This window comes from Oncorhynchus clarkii, chromosome 6 (genome assembly GCF_045791955.1).
Source record: "Oncorhynchus clarkii lewisi isolate Uvic-CL-2024 chromosome 6, UVic_Ocla_1.0, whole genome shotgun sequence".
NCBI lineage: Eukaryota > Metazoa > Chordata > Actinopteri > Salmoniformes > Salmonidae > Oncorhynchus > Oncorhynchus clarkii.
Window position 1 is genome coordinate 60,346,702 of NC_092152.1, and position 14,022 is coordinate 60,360,723.

The following is a 14,022-nucleotide window of genomic DNA, read 5'->3' on the forward strand; positions in this document are numbered from 1 at the left end:
TTCTTTCATTAATGTATTTTTTTTCAAATATTATATTGTGTATGTCTTTCCTTATCAAATGTAAGACTAAATGTCATTTGTAATATGTTTTGGTGCATATACAGTGAGCTCCAAAAGTATTGGGACAGAGAAAATGTTTTGTTCATAACACTTATTATGATTGACATTTGTTTGGCAAAAACAGTAGGATAAATACACACGTAGGTAGAGACCATTCTGGGTTTTTTTCTAATTTTCTTTTAAGAGCTTTGTCACAATGGACCAGTCAAAATACAAAGTGCTGGAGTACAGAGTCAAAACAACAAAAACATTTTCACTGTCCCAATACTTGTGAAGCTCACTGTATGTATTTAAAATACAATCCAGATAAGAAAGTGTCTGGTCATAGAACATTCCATAGAATACTAGAAAAATTCTACTAGTCAAGAAAACGGCTGTAACTCATTCACTATTCTGATTTCAGATAATCAATCTTTACAAAATATAAGAACGACTAAACATGCTCAGTTTTTCTCAATCTTCAATGGCAGTTGTTTGGGGAAAAAAGCATATAAGATTGTCACGTTCGTCGTAATAATGGTCGGACCAAGCTGCAGCGCGATATGGTTTCCACATAATTTATTAAAGTGAAAACTTGGAACAAAACAAATAACGAAACAAACAACGAACCGTGACTAACGATATGCTACGTGCACTAATTCAAAACAATATCCCATAACACACAGCGATAGCCAGCTGCCTCTAATTAGGAATCATACCAAAACACCAACATAGAAAAAACTAACTAGAACCCCACATAGAAAATATAAACTACACTAAACCCCTAGTCACGCCCTGACCTACTCTACCATAGAAAATAAAGGCTTTCTATGGTCAGGACGTGACAAAGATACACATTTTCACAGGTGTTTTTTCTTGACTGATTACCATTTCATTGATGTGGTCCTATCACATGTCATATCATTTGAAAGGGCTGTTTCTCAGCTTTCAAAATCTGTATCATGTTTTCATATATGGTTTGACACCAGAAAAGTATGCTCATTAATGCACGCTGAGGTCATCGTCTCAGTAAATTCAGGAATTCCTAAACTCTCCAAACGATGATGCAACAATACCAATATGGCGATTTACAGTTTTTTATTTTATTTTTTATTTTACCTTTATTTAACTAGGCAAGTTGGAGTTAGCTGCTGTTTCCATTCACTTTTAATGCTGTAAAACACATTTGTGGACCATCTTTGAAAAACAGTGTGTCTTTAACTGTTCTGCATTTACACTTAATGAGAGAGAGAGAGAGAGAGAGAGAGAGAGAGAGAGCAAGACAGAGAGAGAGAGAGAGCAAGACAGAGAGAGAGAGAGAGAGCAAGACAGAGAGAGAGAGAGAGCGCAAGACAGAGAGAGAGAGAGAGAGCAAGACAGAGAGAGAGAGAGAGAGCAAGAGAGAGAGAGAGAGAGAGCAAGAGAGAGAGAGAGAGAGCAAGACAGAGAGAGAGAGCAAGACAGAGAGAGAGAGAGAGAGAGAGAGCAAGACAGAGAGAGAGAGAGAGAGAGAGACCAAGACAGAGAGAGAGAGAGAGAGAGAGAGAGAGAGAGAGAGAGAGCAAGACAGAGAGAGAGAAAGACAGAGAGAGAGAGAGAGAGAGAGAAAGAGACAGAGAGAGAGAGAGAGAGAGAGAGAGAGAGAGAGAGAGAGAGAGAGAGAGAGAGAGCAAGACAGACAGAGAGAGAGAGCAAGACAGACAGAGAGAGAGAGAGAGAGAGAGAGAGCTATTAATGGAGCACAAGAGATAACTCTGGAGGTCAGCTGGCCAGCACCTGAAGGCCACAGCCAATGAGCAGTCAGTGTTTTGTGTTTGTATTTGCATGTGTGAGTGTGTGTCTACAGGGGTGCATGCACCTGCCTGTGGCCGAGCCAGAGCAGTAGGGCCATATGCCCTCTCCGCCCTATCTGCTCCACCTATTGAAGTGTTCAGAGCCAAACGCTTCAGCTGCATTTAAAAATAACTCTGGCATGTGAAGGAGCCTTTTAAAAATGGCCTGATGATATAAAGGGCTGCTACTTCAATCAGACTACATAGAAAACTATGGGATATTTTCATGAGAACGTTACTGAATCCTCCCAGTCTAAAATGGCTCTGACCTGGAATAAATATGAAAATAATATCATAGGCTGAACAATATGACAATACTGATCTGTATGCCACCTCAAAAAGTATGTCACTACTTATTGAACAATGTTCCAGTTTTCATCATCTGGGAAATAGTTGACATTATGACACGTGGTTGAGTCAGCCCAATGACTCAACTAGTTTCTCACCCTACCCAGGACTAGTTTACCCCAAATATGTAGCTAATTTTCCATCCAAGAGTCACTGTTAGCAGGGCTACATCCGAGCCGCAGTGCTGATAGTAGGGGAAAGAGTGGGGCTCTCTGGGACAAATCTTCAGGCTCTACTCTCAAGAAGTAGGGGGAAATTGATGTAGGCCATTTCTACTATATGAGACATAAATCTGTGTTTAGCTCACGCTTTAGAGCTACAACAATTTCCCTCCATTCCCCCCCCTGTCGAACAGAAATACTGACACAAACACTGTTAATATTTCACAACTCTTTATCGGCTTAAGATACTTGCTGTCATCACATCTCCTATGAGCGCAATGAAACCGTTTAATAATTAAGCTTCAATATTTCCCCTTTAACATCTACACCCTGTATAAACCGTGTGTTGCATGGCCTCTGGGGCCAGCAGCGATCCATATTTTCAAGTGTCAATCCTAATATGTCAGCTGAGGCTTGAGGGACTGGGAGAGCGCTAGACTGGCTAAAAGCAGACCTGTCCCTCTTGGATGATGCTGCTCGTACCTCAGCAGAGAGGGACAGTGACGGCGGGAAGAGAGACCATCTCAGGGTCTCAGTCAGCTTAAGAAAACAGAAAAGAAAAGAAAAAAACAGAAAAGTGAAAGATAGAGAGACAGGACTCTTCACTTACTCTGAGGGAACTTTGGTGGGTTGTCGTTGACGTCCGTCAGGGTGATTTTCACTTCTGTTGTCCCTGACAGTCCCCCCATGTGTCCCCCCATGTCCTTGGCTTGTATGACGACGTCATATTCCTGCCGCGCTTCCCTGTCCATGTTGGGCAGAGCTGTCCGGATTATCCCTGGGGACAGGAGAGGAGGAAAATGGCTTTAATTCAAGAAGGAGCTGCCTGTGACCTTTCAACAGCCTACTACTCTGCAAGGCCTACTGGGAGGAGCAGGGCATGTTGGGTCATCACTGAAACGTGAGATCACATTGTGACAAGTGCCATCGCCATCTCATTCATCAGGCTCCTTTTCTAATATTGGGGTAATTAGTGTGATATATAAAAGGGAAAAAGAAGTGACTTTGGAAACTGCAGAACAATGCTCAGAACAACAGTGAGGAATTGTTTTTTTAAGCCAGTTGTTTATTTATTTATTTTTCTGTGAGGAAACTGGCGCTTCTCACATCACAGGAGAATATGATGGGGATGGTTGTTCTCTGGTGATATTTAGATGAGCCTGTGCATGAAACGCAGATAAGCCAAAAACAAATTAGAAATGTGAGCATTGGACAGGATCCAGTGAAATATCCAGCTTTGGTTTATTAGCAGGATTTTCTCTCTCCGATCTCTCTCTCACTCTGAGATCTCCCTGTTTGGCTGGGGGTACTTTGGCTACCAGGATATTTAGAGTTCAACCAGGATATTGCTTGCCTAATCTGGCCGTGAGTTAATTCTGTTTGGCAAAGGACAGGGACACTCAGACTTTGCCTTGGAGAAATCCCAAAGCACGACAGGGCTGATCCTCAACGCCCCTTACTTGGCACGGTTACAAAATCAGAGAATTGACAGGTTATCATAAGATACATTTAAATACATGACCGTTTTGATACGAGACATACAGTCGTGGCCAAAAGTTTTGAGAATGACACAGATATTAATTTTCACAAAGTCTGCTGCCTCAGTTTGTATGATGGCAATTTGCTTATACTCCAGAATGTTATGAAGAGTGATCAGATGAGCTGCAATTAATTGCAAAGTCCCTATTTGCCATGCAAATTAACTGAATCCCCAAAAAACATTTCCACTGCATTTCAGCCCTGCCACAAAAGGACCAGCTGACATCATGTCAGTGATTCTCTCATTAACACAGGTGTGAGTGTTGACGAGGACAAGGCAGGAGATCACTCTGTCATGCTGATTGAGTTCGAATAACAGACTGGAAGCTTCAAAAGGAATCATTGCTTGGAATCATTGTTCTTCCTCTGTCAACCATGGTTACCTGCACGGAAACATGTACCGTCATCATTGCTTTGCACAAAAAGGGCTTAACAGGGAAGGATATTGCTGCCAGTAAGATTGCACCTAAATCAACCATTTATTGGATCATCAAGAACTTCAAGGAGAGCAGTTCAATTGTTGTGAAGAAGGCTTCAAAGCGCCCAAGAAAGTCCAGCAAGCGACAGGACCGATTCAGCTGGGGGTTGATTCAGCTGCAGAATCGGGGCACCACCAGTACAGAGCTAGCTCAGGAATAGCAGTAGGCAGGTGTGAGTGAAGACTTTTGGAGGATGGCCTGGTGTCAAGAAGGGCAGCAAAGAAGTCACTTCTCTCCAGGAAAAACATCAGGGGCAGAATGATATTCTGCAAAAGGTACAAGGATTGGACTGCTGAGGACTGGGGTAAAGTAATTTTCTCTGATGAATCCCCTTTCCGATTGTTTGGGGCATCCGGAAAAAAGCTTGTCCGGAGAAGACAAGGTGAGCGCTACCATCAGTCCTGTGTCATGCCAACAGTAAAGCATCCTGAGACCATTCATGTGTGGGGTTGCTTCTCAGCCAAGGGAGTGGGCTCACTCACAATTTTGCCTAAGAACACAGCCATGAAAAAGAATGGTACCAACACATCCTCCGAGAGCAATTTCACCCAACCATCCAGGAACAGTTTGGTGACAAACAATGCCTTTTCCAGCATGATGGAGCACCTTGCCATAAGGCAAAAGTGATAGCTAAGTGGATCGGGGAACAAAACATCGATATTTTGGGTCCATGGCTAGAAAACTCCCCAGACCTTAATCCCATTGAGAACTTGTGGTCAATCCTCAAGAGGCGGGTGGACAAACAAAAACCCACAAATTCTGACAAACCCCAAGCATTGATTATGCAAGAATGGGCTGCCATCAGTCAGGATGTGGCCCAGAAGTTAATTGACAGCATGCCAGGGCGGATTGCAGAGGTCTTGAAAAAGAAGGGTCAACACTACAAATATGAACTCTTTACATCAACTTCATGTAATTGTCAATAAAAGCCTTTGACACTTATGAAATGCTTGTAATATTACTTCAGTACTCCTTAGTAACATGTGACAAAAATATCTAAAGACACTGAAGCAGCAAACTTTGCGGAAATTAATATTTGAGTCATTCTCAAAACTTTTCTATGTATCTATCTATCTATCTATCTATCTATCTATCTATCTATCTATCTATCTATCTATCTAGCTAGATGAAGTCGGAAGTTTACATACACCTTAGCCAAATACATTTAAACTCAGTTTTTCACAATTCCTGACATTTAATCCTAGTAAAAATTCCCTGTCTTAGGTCAGTTAAGATCACCACTTTATTTTAAGAATGTGAAATGTCAGAATAATAGTAGAGAGAATGATTTATTACAGCTTCTATTTCTTTCATCACATTCCCAGTGGGTCAGAAGTTTACATACACTCAATTCGTATTTGGTAGCAATGTCTTTAAATTGTTTAACTTGGGTCAAATGTTTCGGGTACCCTTCCACAAGCTTCCCACAATAAGTTGGGTGAATTTTGTCCCATTGCTCCTGACAGAGCTGGTGTAACTGAGTCAAATTTGTAGGTCTCCTTGCTCGCACACGCTTTTTCAGTTCTGCCCACAAATGTTCGATAAGACTGAGGTCAGGGCTTTGTGATGTCCACTCCAATACCTTGACTTTGTAGTCCTTAAGCCATTTTGCCACAACTTTGGAATTATGCTTGGGGTAATTGTCCATTTGGAAGACCCATTTGCGACCAAGCTTAACTTCCTGACTGATGTCTTGAGATGTTGCTTCAATATATCCACATAGTTTTCCATCCACATGATGCCATCTATTTTGTGAAGTGTACAAGTCCATCCTGCAGCAAAGCACCCTCACAACATGATGCTACCACCCCCGTGCTTCAAGGTTGGGATGCTGTTCTTCGACTTGCAAGCCTCCCCTTTATCCTCCAAACATAACGATGGCCATTATGCCCAGACTGTTCTATTTGTGTTTCATCAGACCAGAGGACATGTCTCCAAAAAGTACAATATTTGTCCCCATGTGCAGTTGCAAACCATAGTCTGGCTTTTTTATGGCGGTTTTGGAGCAGTGGCTTCTTCCTTCCTGAGTGGCCTTTCAGGTTGTTTCGATATAGGACTCGTTTTACTGTGGATATAGATACTTTTGTACCAATTTCTGCAAACAATTGTTGGAAAAAATTATTCTGTCATACACAAAGTAGGGCCAAAACTATAGTTTGTTAATTAACAAGACATTTGTGGAGTGGTTGAAAAACTAGTTTTAATGACTCCAACCTAAGCGTATGTAAACTTCCGACTTCAACTGTATATAATGTTATGCTACCTGGATGAATATGGAACAAGGCAGGACAGAGAGGTTGGGTACCTGTTTGTGGTTCCACTGAGAAGTAGGGTTGGCCTTGGAGAATGCTGTACACCAGTCTGGCACTATTCCCGTAGGTGGGATCATCAGCATCTGTGGCCGTTACCTGCATCACTGAGGTACCTGGAGGACACAAGAAACGCAGGTGTTATTATTTTCAACACCATTTATTTACCCAACATAATAGTATACCTGCAATTTGTAAATCATTATGGCATTTAGCTTGAGACAATCCTATGTTTCTCAAATGAAATTCCTGCTATATAGCTCCTGATGCTGGAAGTTTTTGCCATTCTAGAAATCACTTAATCTTAACCGGAATGGTGGTGCAGTCAGCATCCCTCCTATGGTTATAATGTCCTTAAGTGTTCGTGGTTTTGGGATTCACACAAAGCCTAGCCGTTTCACCAGTACTTGAAATGAATTTGCCATCACAATGGTTTCTGAACATATTTGAAGCTGGGCTGGTTTAAAGTGCCAAGTCTGAGCCCCAGAAGCACCATTTGGGTTGTCAGCGGGTGGAATCACAGGGTAACAGATTGTTACTCTGTGACAGGCCAGCATAAAGGATGTTGTATTACAAGGTGTGATCCCCCCCCCCCCCCCCCACAGACACACACACACACACAAAACACTCACAAGGAAGAGGGAAATTGCAAAGCCACAACAACAACAGGAACACTTCCAACTTTGCCTCCCCCGGTCAGATTTCAGTAATTTTGAATAATGCATGGGAAACAAGCTGTTCACTGGCAAACAGTCTGAGGAAGGGAGAATTAGACAGAGGGTAGGGAATCCTTCACGGTCCATTCCCCAGCCAAACTCACCGACGTTGGACATTTCAGGCACCCTGGCATAGTATGGTCCATGTAGGAACTCAGGTGGGTTGTCATTGATGTCCTGGACCTTGACTATGAACTCAGACGGAGGCTCCAGAGGCTTGTTGGTGGCCCTGTCCACAGCCTGGGCTGTGAGGGTGTACTGGGCCTGCTCTTCCCTGTCCAGTGTCTTGGTGGCATGGATGTTGCCTGTCTTGTCATCAATGACGAAAATGGTGCCTGCACCCTCCCCTGAGAGAATGTACTTGCAATTGCCATCTCCAGCGTCAACGTCTGAGTGGAGCTGGAAACAAATGGACAGCAGAACATTTTAGCAAAATTACTTGGGGAAAATATGTTAAAAACCAGTTAAAAATACTACATTCCAACATGTAGTGTGATCACTAGGAGGAACATGGATAAGGAGAAGCACATTCAGCCCAGGCAATCATGTAAATGTGATTATGCTAAACTGCCTTGAAACCAATATGTTTCAACACAGAGAATCAATCTATATTTACTCTGATGATAAACATTAGGTGCAACACAGCAACATTATAATTAGTTGTCTGTCACCTTATCAGGTAGTTAGTCACTTAGTTGATTAGTTCATTTCTGCAATTCAAAACACGTAGAACTATATTCCCACAAACGCATATATGAATGACATTTTAATTTTGCAATATCTACCAACTTTCATTATATTCTATGAAGTATTCTTCATAGAAGCCTGTTCTGCATGCATGTTGTTTTTGTTGTTGATTGATGTCATGATTGATATTCCAATCCAATAATAACAAGGTACCATCTCTGTCACTGCTGGAATTAGAGGCAAATTTAGGTCCCCATTTGTAATCATCATTTCTGTGGACCCATAAATCGCTCGTTTCCCAGATGTCAGTGTCTTTGGGGGATGCTTTGATATTAAAAATGAAATCCAATTCATAACCTTTAATCAAGTGGGCCACTGATTGCTTTTGTGTAACAAATTGAGGATATTGCAAGGTCTCCGCTGGTAATGAAAACCCCTTGTGACTCTAATTCAGCAGTCAACAGATAGAGAGAGGGAAAGAATGGGAGATAAAAGAGAGGTGGGAAGGTGATGATTAAGAATTTAAAACAGTGACCTTACCCTGCCCACTAACACTGGGTCTGGCCCTGTGTACTCCTCAATGACAAAGAACTGGTTCCAGACCCAGCCCCTCTTGGAGCGGTGTAGGACCTGTCCCTCTTTGCCTGTCCTCTCCCGGTGCCTGTGTAGGGAGAGGCGGTGGCGGTGGCTGTGCTCCAGGGGTGCCGAGGCGGCCACAGCGCTGCACAGCACGGCGCCCAGGCACATCAGAAACACCTGCAGTCCTAGTCCCTCCCACATCCTGCTGCCTGCTGCCTGCTGCCTGCTGACCAACGCTACTCCGACCTTCCTTTGGGCCTTCCTGCACGTGTGCCTGTGTCCCCTGAGAGGCACAACCCAGAGATAATCCTGGGAAAACCTTCCTCTGAGGTCCTTCCTGGACGGTGGCTTCACTCCACTCACTCACTAGCCTGGGGACGTGGACCCTATAAGCCTCACCGGATCCTTTGGTTTTGCTTTTTGCAGTTACTCATCACAACCCCCTTCTTCTTCTTCTTCTCTCTCTTCCTCCTTCTTCTCCTCCCGACGTAGGCCCTGAAATGAAAATACACAGTCAGTCACAGGGGACAAAACAGTTTTGTACAAGAGTAGTTATCGTCAGCCCACACTCCAACCAAAGTTTTAATTGACTCCTCTCTAAATCTCGACATATTAATTCATTTTGTGCCTCTGTATCTCGCTCTAATTAAGTGACAGAGGTTGTAAACTCATTTGCTCTTATTTAATTAGACATCAAGCCACTGGTGTTCTCAAATTGAAACGTTGCCTATGTTTTGTCCCTTGTAGTATTACATTAGGTGATTAGAGCAAAAGTGAAATTGTTTCCTTGAAAATTCTTATTTGGATAAAATGCATCACTTCATTTTCATTCCCTGACCATGCACCGATGGTCAACAACGTGACAATGGAGCTAAAAAGAGAATAGTCTAATAGTTGATTTTCTCAGTCACAACTGCAACCAAAAGCAGGCTTTATCACATGCCAATAGGTTATGTTACACATCCGACAATTACCCAGATGAGGTGTTGTTGTCAGTCCCATGATTGGCTTTCATCACTTCTTACTTGGCTGCTCATGGATGGACAGAGGAACAAATGGCCCTGCGGGGGATTTTCCCATTCAGTGAGCCACTAAGAACCTTCAGCCTCAGCACTTCAGCAACGATGCTAGCTGGAAGCCCAACCACAACAATAATGCTTTAACACACTGCTTAAAGCTGCCTCTCATCACTGGAACCAGTTAAACACACAGTCCAGCAGGGAAGAGAGGGAGGGAGAGAAGAGAAAAAAACAGAACAAATCTCCAGCTTGTGTGACAGAGCTCATAAATAAAGTCCAAATAAAGCGCATCCACCAGTGAAGTAGGGAAATGGCACTCTAACTCAGCTGGACCTCTCCACTGTCAGCCCCCATAATGAACGCCTGATAACGCTTCATGCTTTCCAGTGTCTCAGCTGTAAATTGGCAGCTACTCTGGAAAAATAATACATTTTATGCTTTCTTTCATTATTGACTGGCCACCAAAATGTCAGCAAACTGTGTGTGTAGGAGCGGTTTTATTGCCTCCGAAGCCCCATCATCTCAAGGGGAGTGTTTCCCATTTAAATGCTTCGGGAATCACAAGCATTCATTCCTTTCCAGTAAATCCAGATGGCTCCTATAGGCCCACTCTGCAGAGGTACATAAAAAAAAAATGGACAGCTAATGCAGCTCTATGCTATCATGTCGGAAATTCCTATGCAGAAGCAGTTATTTTCAATCTGTGTCTTATCAAAGGAAATGAGTTGAGATTCAAACAGCCGACTCAGAAGTCTGAGACACAAGTCTCCTACTTGTTTGATGATGAAATTACGTGACTAGGATCTAATCAACGCTGGATATTCCATTACATTCCACAGGATTTAAGCTTGACTCACACACCTTTCGCAGGTCTACATTGGATGAAATGAAACCCACTCCATGTTGTTATTGTATTTTTGAAGTATTTCTCTTGGTATGTCCTCTAAAGAGGTACTTGAAAGAGTGAGCTTCCACCCACAACATGTTGCAACAATATCCATGTGGTACATAGGGGCGGCAAGTAGCCTAGCATTGGGCCAGTGGCCGAAAGGCTACTGGTTCAAATCCCAATGCCGACTAGGTGAATAATCTGCTGATGTGCCTTTGAGCAAGGCACTTAACCATAATTGCTCCTGTAAGTCGCTCCTCTGGATAAGAGCGTCTGCTCAATGACTGATATGTAAATGTAAAAAAATTGCAGTCCTATAAGTTTGCCTACATTTGATTTAAAATGCATCCCCACTCCAAGACGAATCAAGAGGGTTCTAATACATGATTCACCTCCAGATCGATCTCTATTTGCTTCCGTCTTGGCTAAGACAGATGTGCTGAATAAGTGTTCTGGTCCAAAGTCACTAATTGATGGTAAGTGATTCACCAGTGATGCAAAATCTCTCATCTGTTACAGTAATACAGTGATTGTGATTAATGTATTAAGTATTCCAGTGGATGGCTAGACAGCTAAATGACAGCACCACTATGGAATGGTGAGAATGGTGAGAATTTGTGAATATGGAAAAATACACTGAATATACCAAACATCAGGAACACCTTCCTAATATTGAGTAGCACCCCCTACCACCACCTTTTGCCCTCAGAAAAGCCTCAATTCGTCGGGGCATGGACTCTGCAAGGTGTCGAAAGCATAACACAGGGATGCTGGCCCATGTTGACTCCAACGCTTCCCACAGTTGTGTCAAGTTAGCTGGATGTTCTTTGGATGATGGACCATTCTTGATACAAATTAGTAACTGTTGAGCATGAAAAACCAGCAGCCTTCCAGTTCTTGACACAAACCTAACTTTTGTCTTGCCTATTCACCCTCTGAATGGTACACATACACAATCCATGTCTCACTTGTCTCAAGGCTTACAAATCCTTCTTTAACCTGACTCCTCCCCTTCATCTACACTGATTGAAGTGGATTTAACAGGTGACATCAATAAGGGATCAAATCTTTCAACTGGATTCACCTGGTCAGTCTATGTCATGGAAAGAAAAGGTGTTCTTAATGTTTTTATACTCACGTGTATATCAACACGCATCTTGTAAATATTGTAAAAGGAGGGATAGGCCATAGCTGCAGACTGTAATATATGCAGGTTTACTGTCATGAGTCTTGCCCTGGAGGCAGGACTTAGCGACTGCAGCAAAATTGACCAGCTGCAAAGTGAACATTGGCTATATTGTAAAAATGTATGAACTAAAATTAGCTTTTTGGTCTTAATTTAAGGTTAGGGTTAGCAGTTGTGGTCAAGGTTAGGGTTAAGGTTAGGTTTATAATCAGACGTTATGACTTTGTAGCTGTGCCAGCTAGTGACCACTCTGCAGAGCTGCCTCCAGAACAAGATTCATGAAGAAAAACGCTAAAGAAAAGTATCATGTTCCTCTTGAATAAATAACTTAATGAGGGGTAAGAAAATGCCACAGCTGCTTGTAAGTGCAAAATTATTACTGAGACGTAGAGACAATAATTATGGGAAAAAGGGAAAAAAAATAGCTTGTGCTCCAGAAGATACTAAATTGCCAGCTACAAATATCCTTGTTTCTTAATTGTAGTGTGTGACTCCGGCTCTATTTCTACTGTTCAAGCCCAGCCATGGACAGTGGTGGAGAGGGGATGTCTGAGGAGAAATGGAGAGACCTGACAGTGAGGGACAATTAAAACAATCCCTCTAGTCTTTCTCCAAGTCTCCGCTATTCTAAAAGTAGCCAGTAACTTCACACTATCGCAGCCATGAAAAGAGAAGATGAGGAGAGAGGCACTGGGCAGAAAAATCCTCCCTCTCTTTCAGCGCAGTCTTTTTGACATTAAGCAAGTGACTTCAGTATCTCATAGAGGTGCTGTAACAGCACGTCTTAGTGCACTGCCAATAGGACTATTTTAAATGGAAATAGAGGAAAGTGGAATGCTTGAGTTCGTTCCATGCTGATGTTTCATATTGAGTACCAACACATCAATAGACTCTAAAAGGCATACGATCCCACACCATTTGATTGGGGGGAACCCCAAAAAGCACTTATCAGCTCAGTGGGGTTCTTACATAATTGAACTCTAACCAGCAAGTATAGTCCTCAAAGGAAATATCATTAAGCAGTGCATACAAAAAATATTTTACTCGTTCAATGCAGGGCTTCATTAGGGTTATAATAAGAATAAAATATCTCATAATTTTCACACAGTAGAAAGAGGGCCTGTCAAATGATGTCCTCAATAAGTAAAGCATTTCTTCAGCCTCTGAAGGTGCATGTGGGGGTTGGGGTTTGGTTTTTACAGCTGGGGGATGTGTTCTTCTTTTTTTAAGTAGAAGGACAATCGCACCCAATGGTTATTGGAGCTATCATTTTTTAATCGCAAGCAAAACAAATGCATTTTAACAGAAGACAGAGGATGGAATTGTATGCTCAAACCCGAACCTCCCGGTGCAGAGGGGTTCAGCTTACCTACCATTAAAATTGTACAAGGGGGTTTTCTTCTCTCTCTCTCCCTCTCCCTCTGCCACTCCCTCTCTCTCTCTCTTTCTCTCTCTTTCTCTCTTATTCTCTAGTGCCAGTTTAATTCTGTAAGTCCAGTCACACATAGGCATAGATGGAATTGGTTTAAAGCAATAAAGGTGATTCATGTCTGTGTAGATTTGATATATGCCCCTGTCTTCCAGAACCCTGGAGGCTCCACCGTCTGTTCTCACAAGTGTTTAGGACTGTATTGTCATACTAGTGTGTGTGTGTGTGTGTGTGTGTGTGTGTGTGTGTGTGTGTGTGTGTGTGTGTGTGTGTGTGTGTGTGTGTGTGTGTGTGTGTGTGTGTGTGTGCACAAAGTATGTATATTGAGTGTGCACATGTACTGATTGTGTGAATGGTGTGGGCAAACAGTTTATTTATTGGGTGTTGTCATTATACAATGAATTGCCTATGCTAAACTTTACTAGGCAAGTCAGTTAAAAACACATTCTTATTTACAATGACGGCCTACCAAAAGGTGAAAGGCCTCCTGCGGAGACAGGGGCTGGGATTAAAAATACAAATATAGGACAAAGCACACATCATGACAAGAGATACACCACAACACTACATAAAGAGAGACCTACGACAACAACACAACATGGTAGAGAGAGAGAGAGAGAGAGAGAGAGAGAGAGAGAGAGAGAGAGAGAGAGAGAGAGAGAGAGAGGGAGACAGAGAGAGAGAGTAGAGAGAAATACAGAGAGAGAGGGTGGAGAGAAATACAGAGAGAGAGAGAGAAATACAAGAGAGAGAGGGTAGAGAGAAATACAGAGAGGGAGAGAGAATTACAAGAGAGAGAGGGTAGAGAGA

At 42.5% G+C, this 14,022-nt stretch overlaps 1 protein-coding gene across 1 annotated transcript in view; it reads right to left on the reverse strand.

Annotated features, from left to right (window-relative positions):
• LOC139411365 (cadherin-11-like) overlaps positions 1-14,022 on the reverse strand; it is a 72,776-nt gene that overhangs the window by 10,670 nt on the left and 48,084 nt on the right. The window contains exons 3-6 of the mRNA XM_071157644.1: positions 8,651-9,184; positions 7,528-7,822; positions 6,704-6,823; positions 2,991-3,158 (exon numbers count right to left, since the gene is read on the reverse strand). Of these exons, the coding sequence (XP_071013745.1) occupies positions 2,991-3,158; positions 6,704-6,823; positions 7,528-7,822; positions 8,651-8,890 (823 nt within the window). The 5' untranslated portion in view covers positions 8,891-9,184. The remainder of the gene's footprint in view (positions 1-2,990; positions 3,159-6,703; positions 6,824-7,527; positions 7,823-8,650; positions 9,185-14,022) is intronic.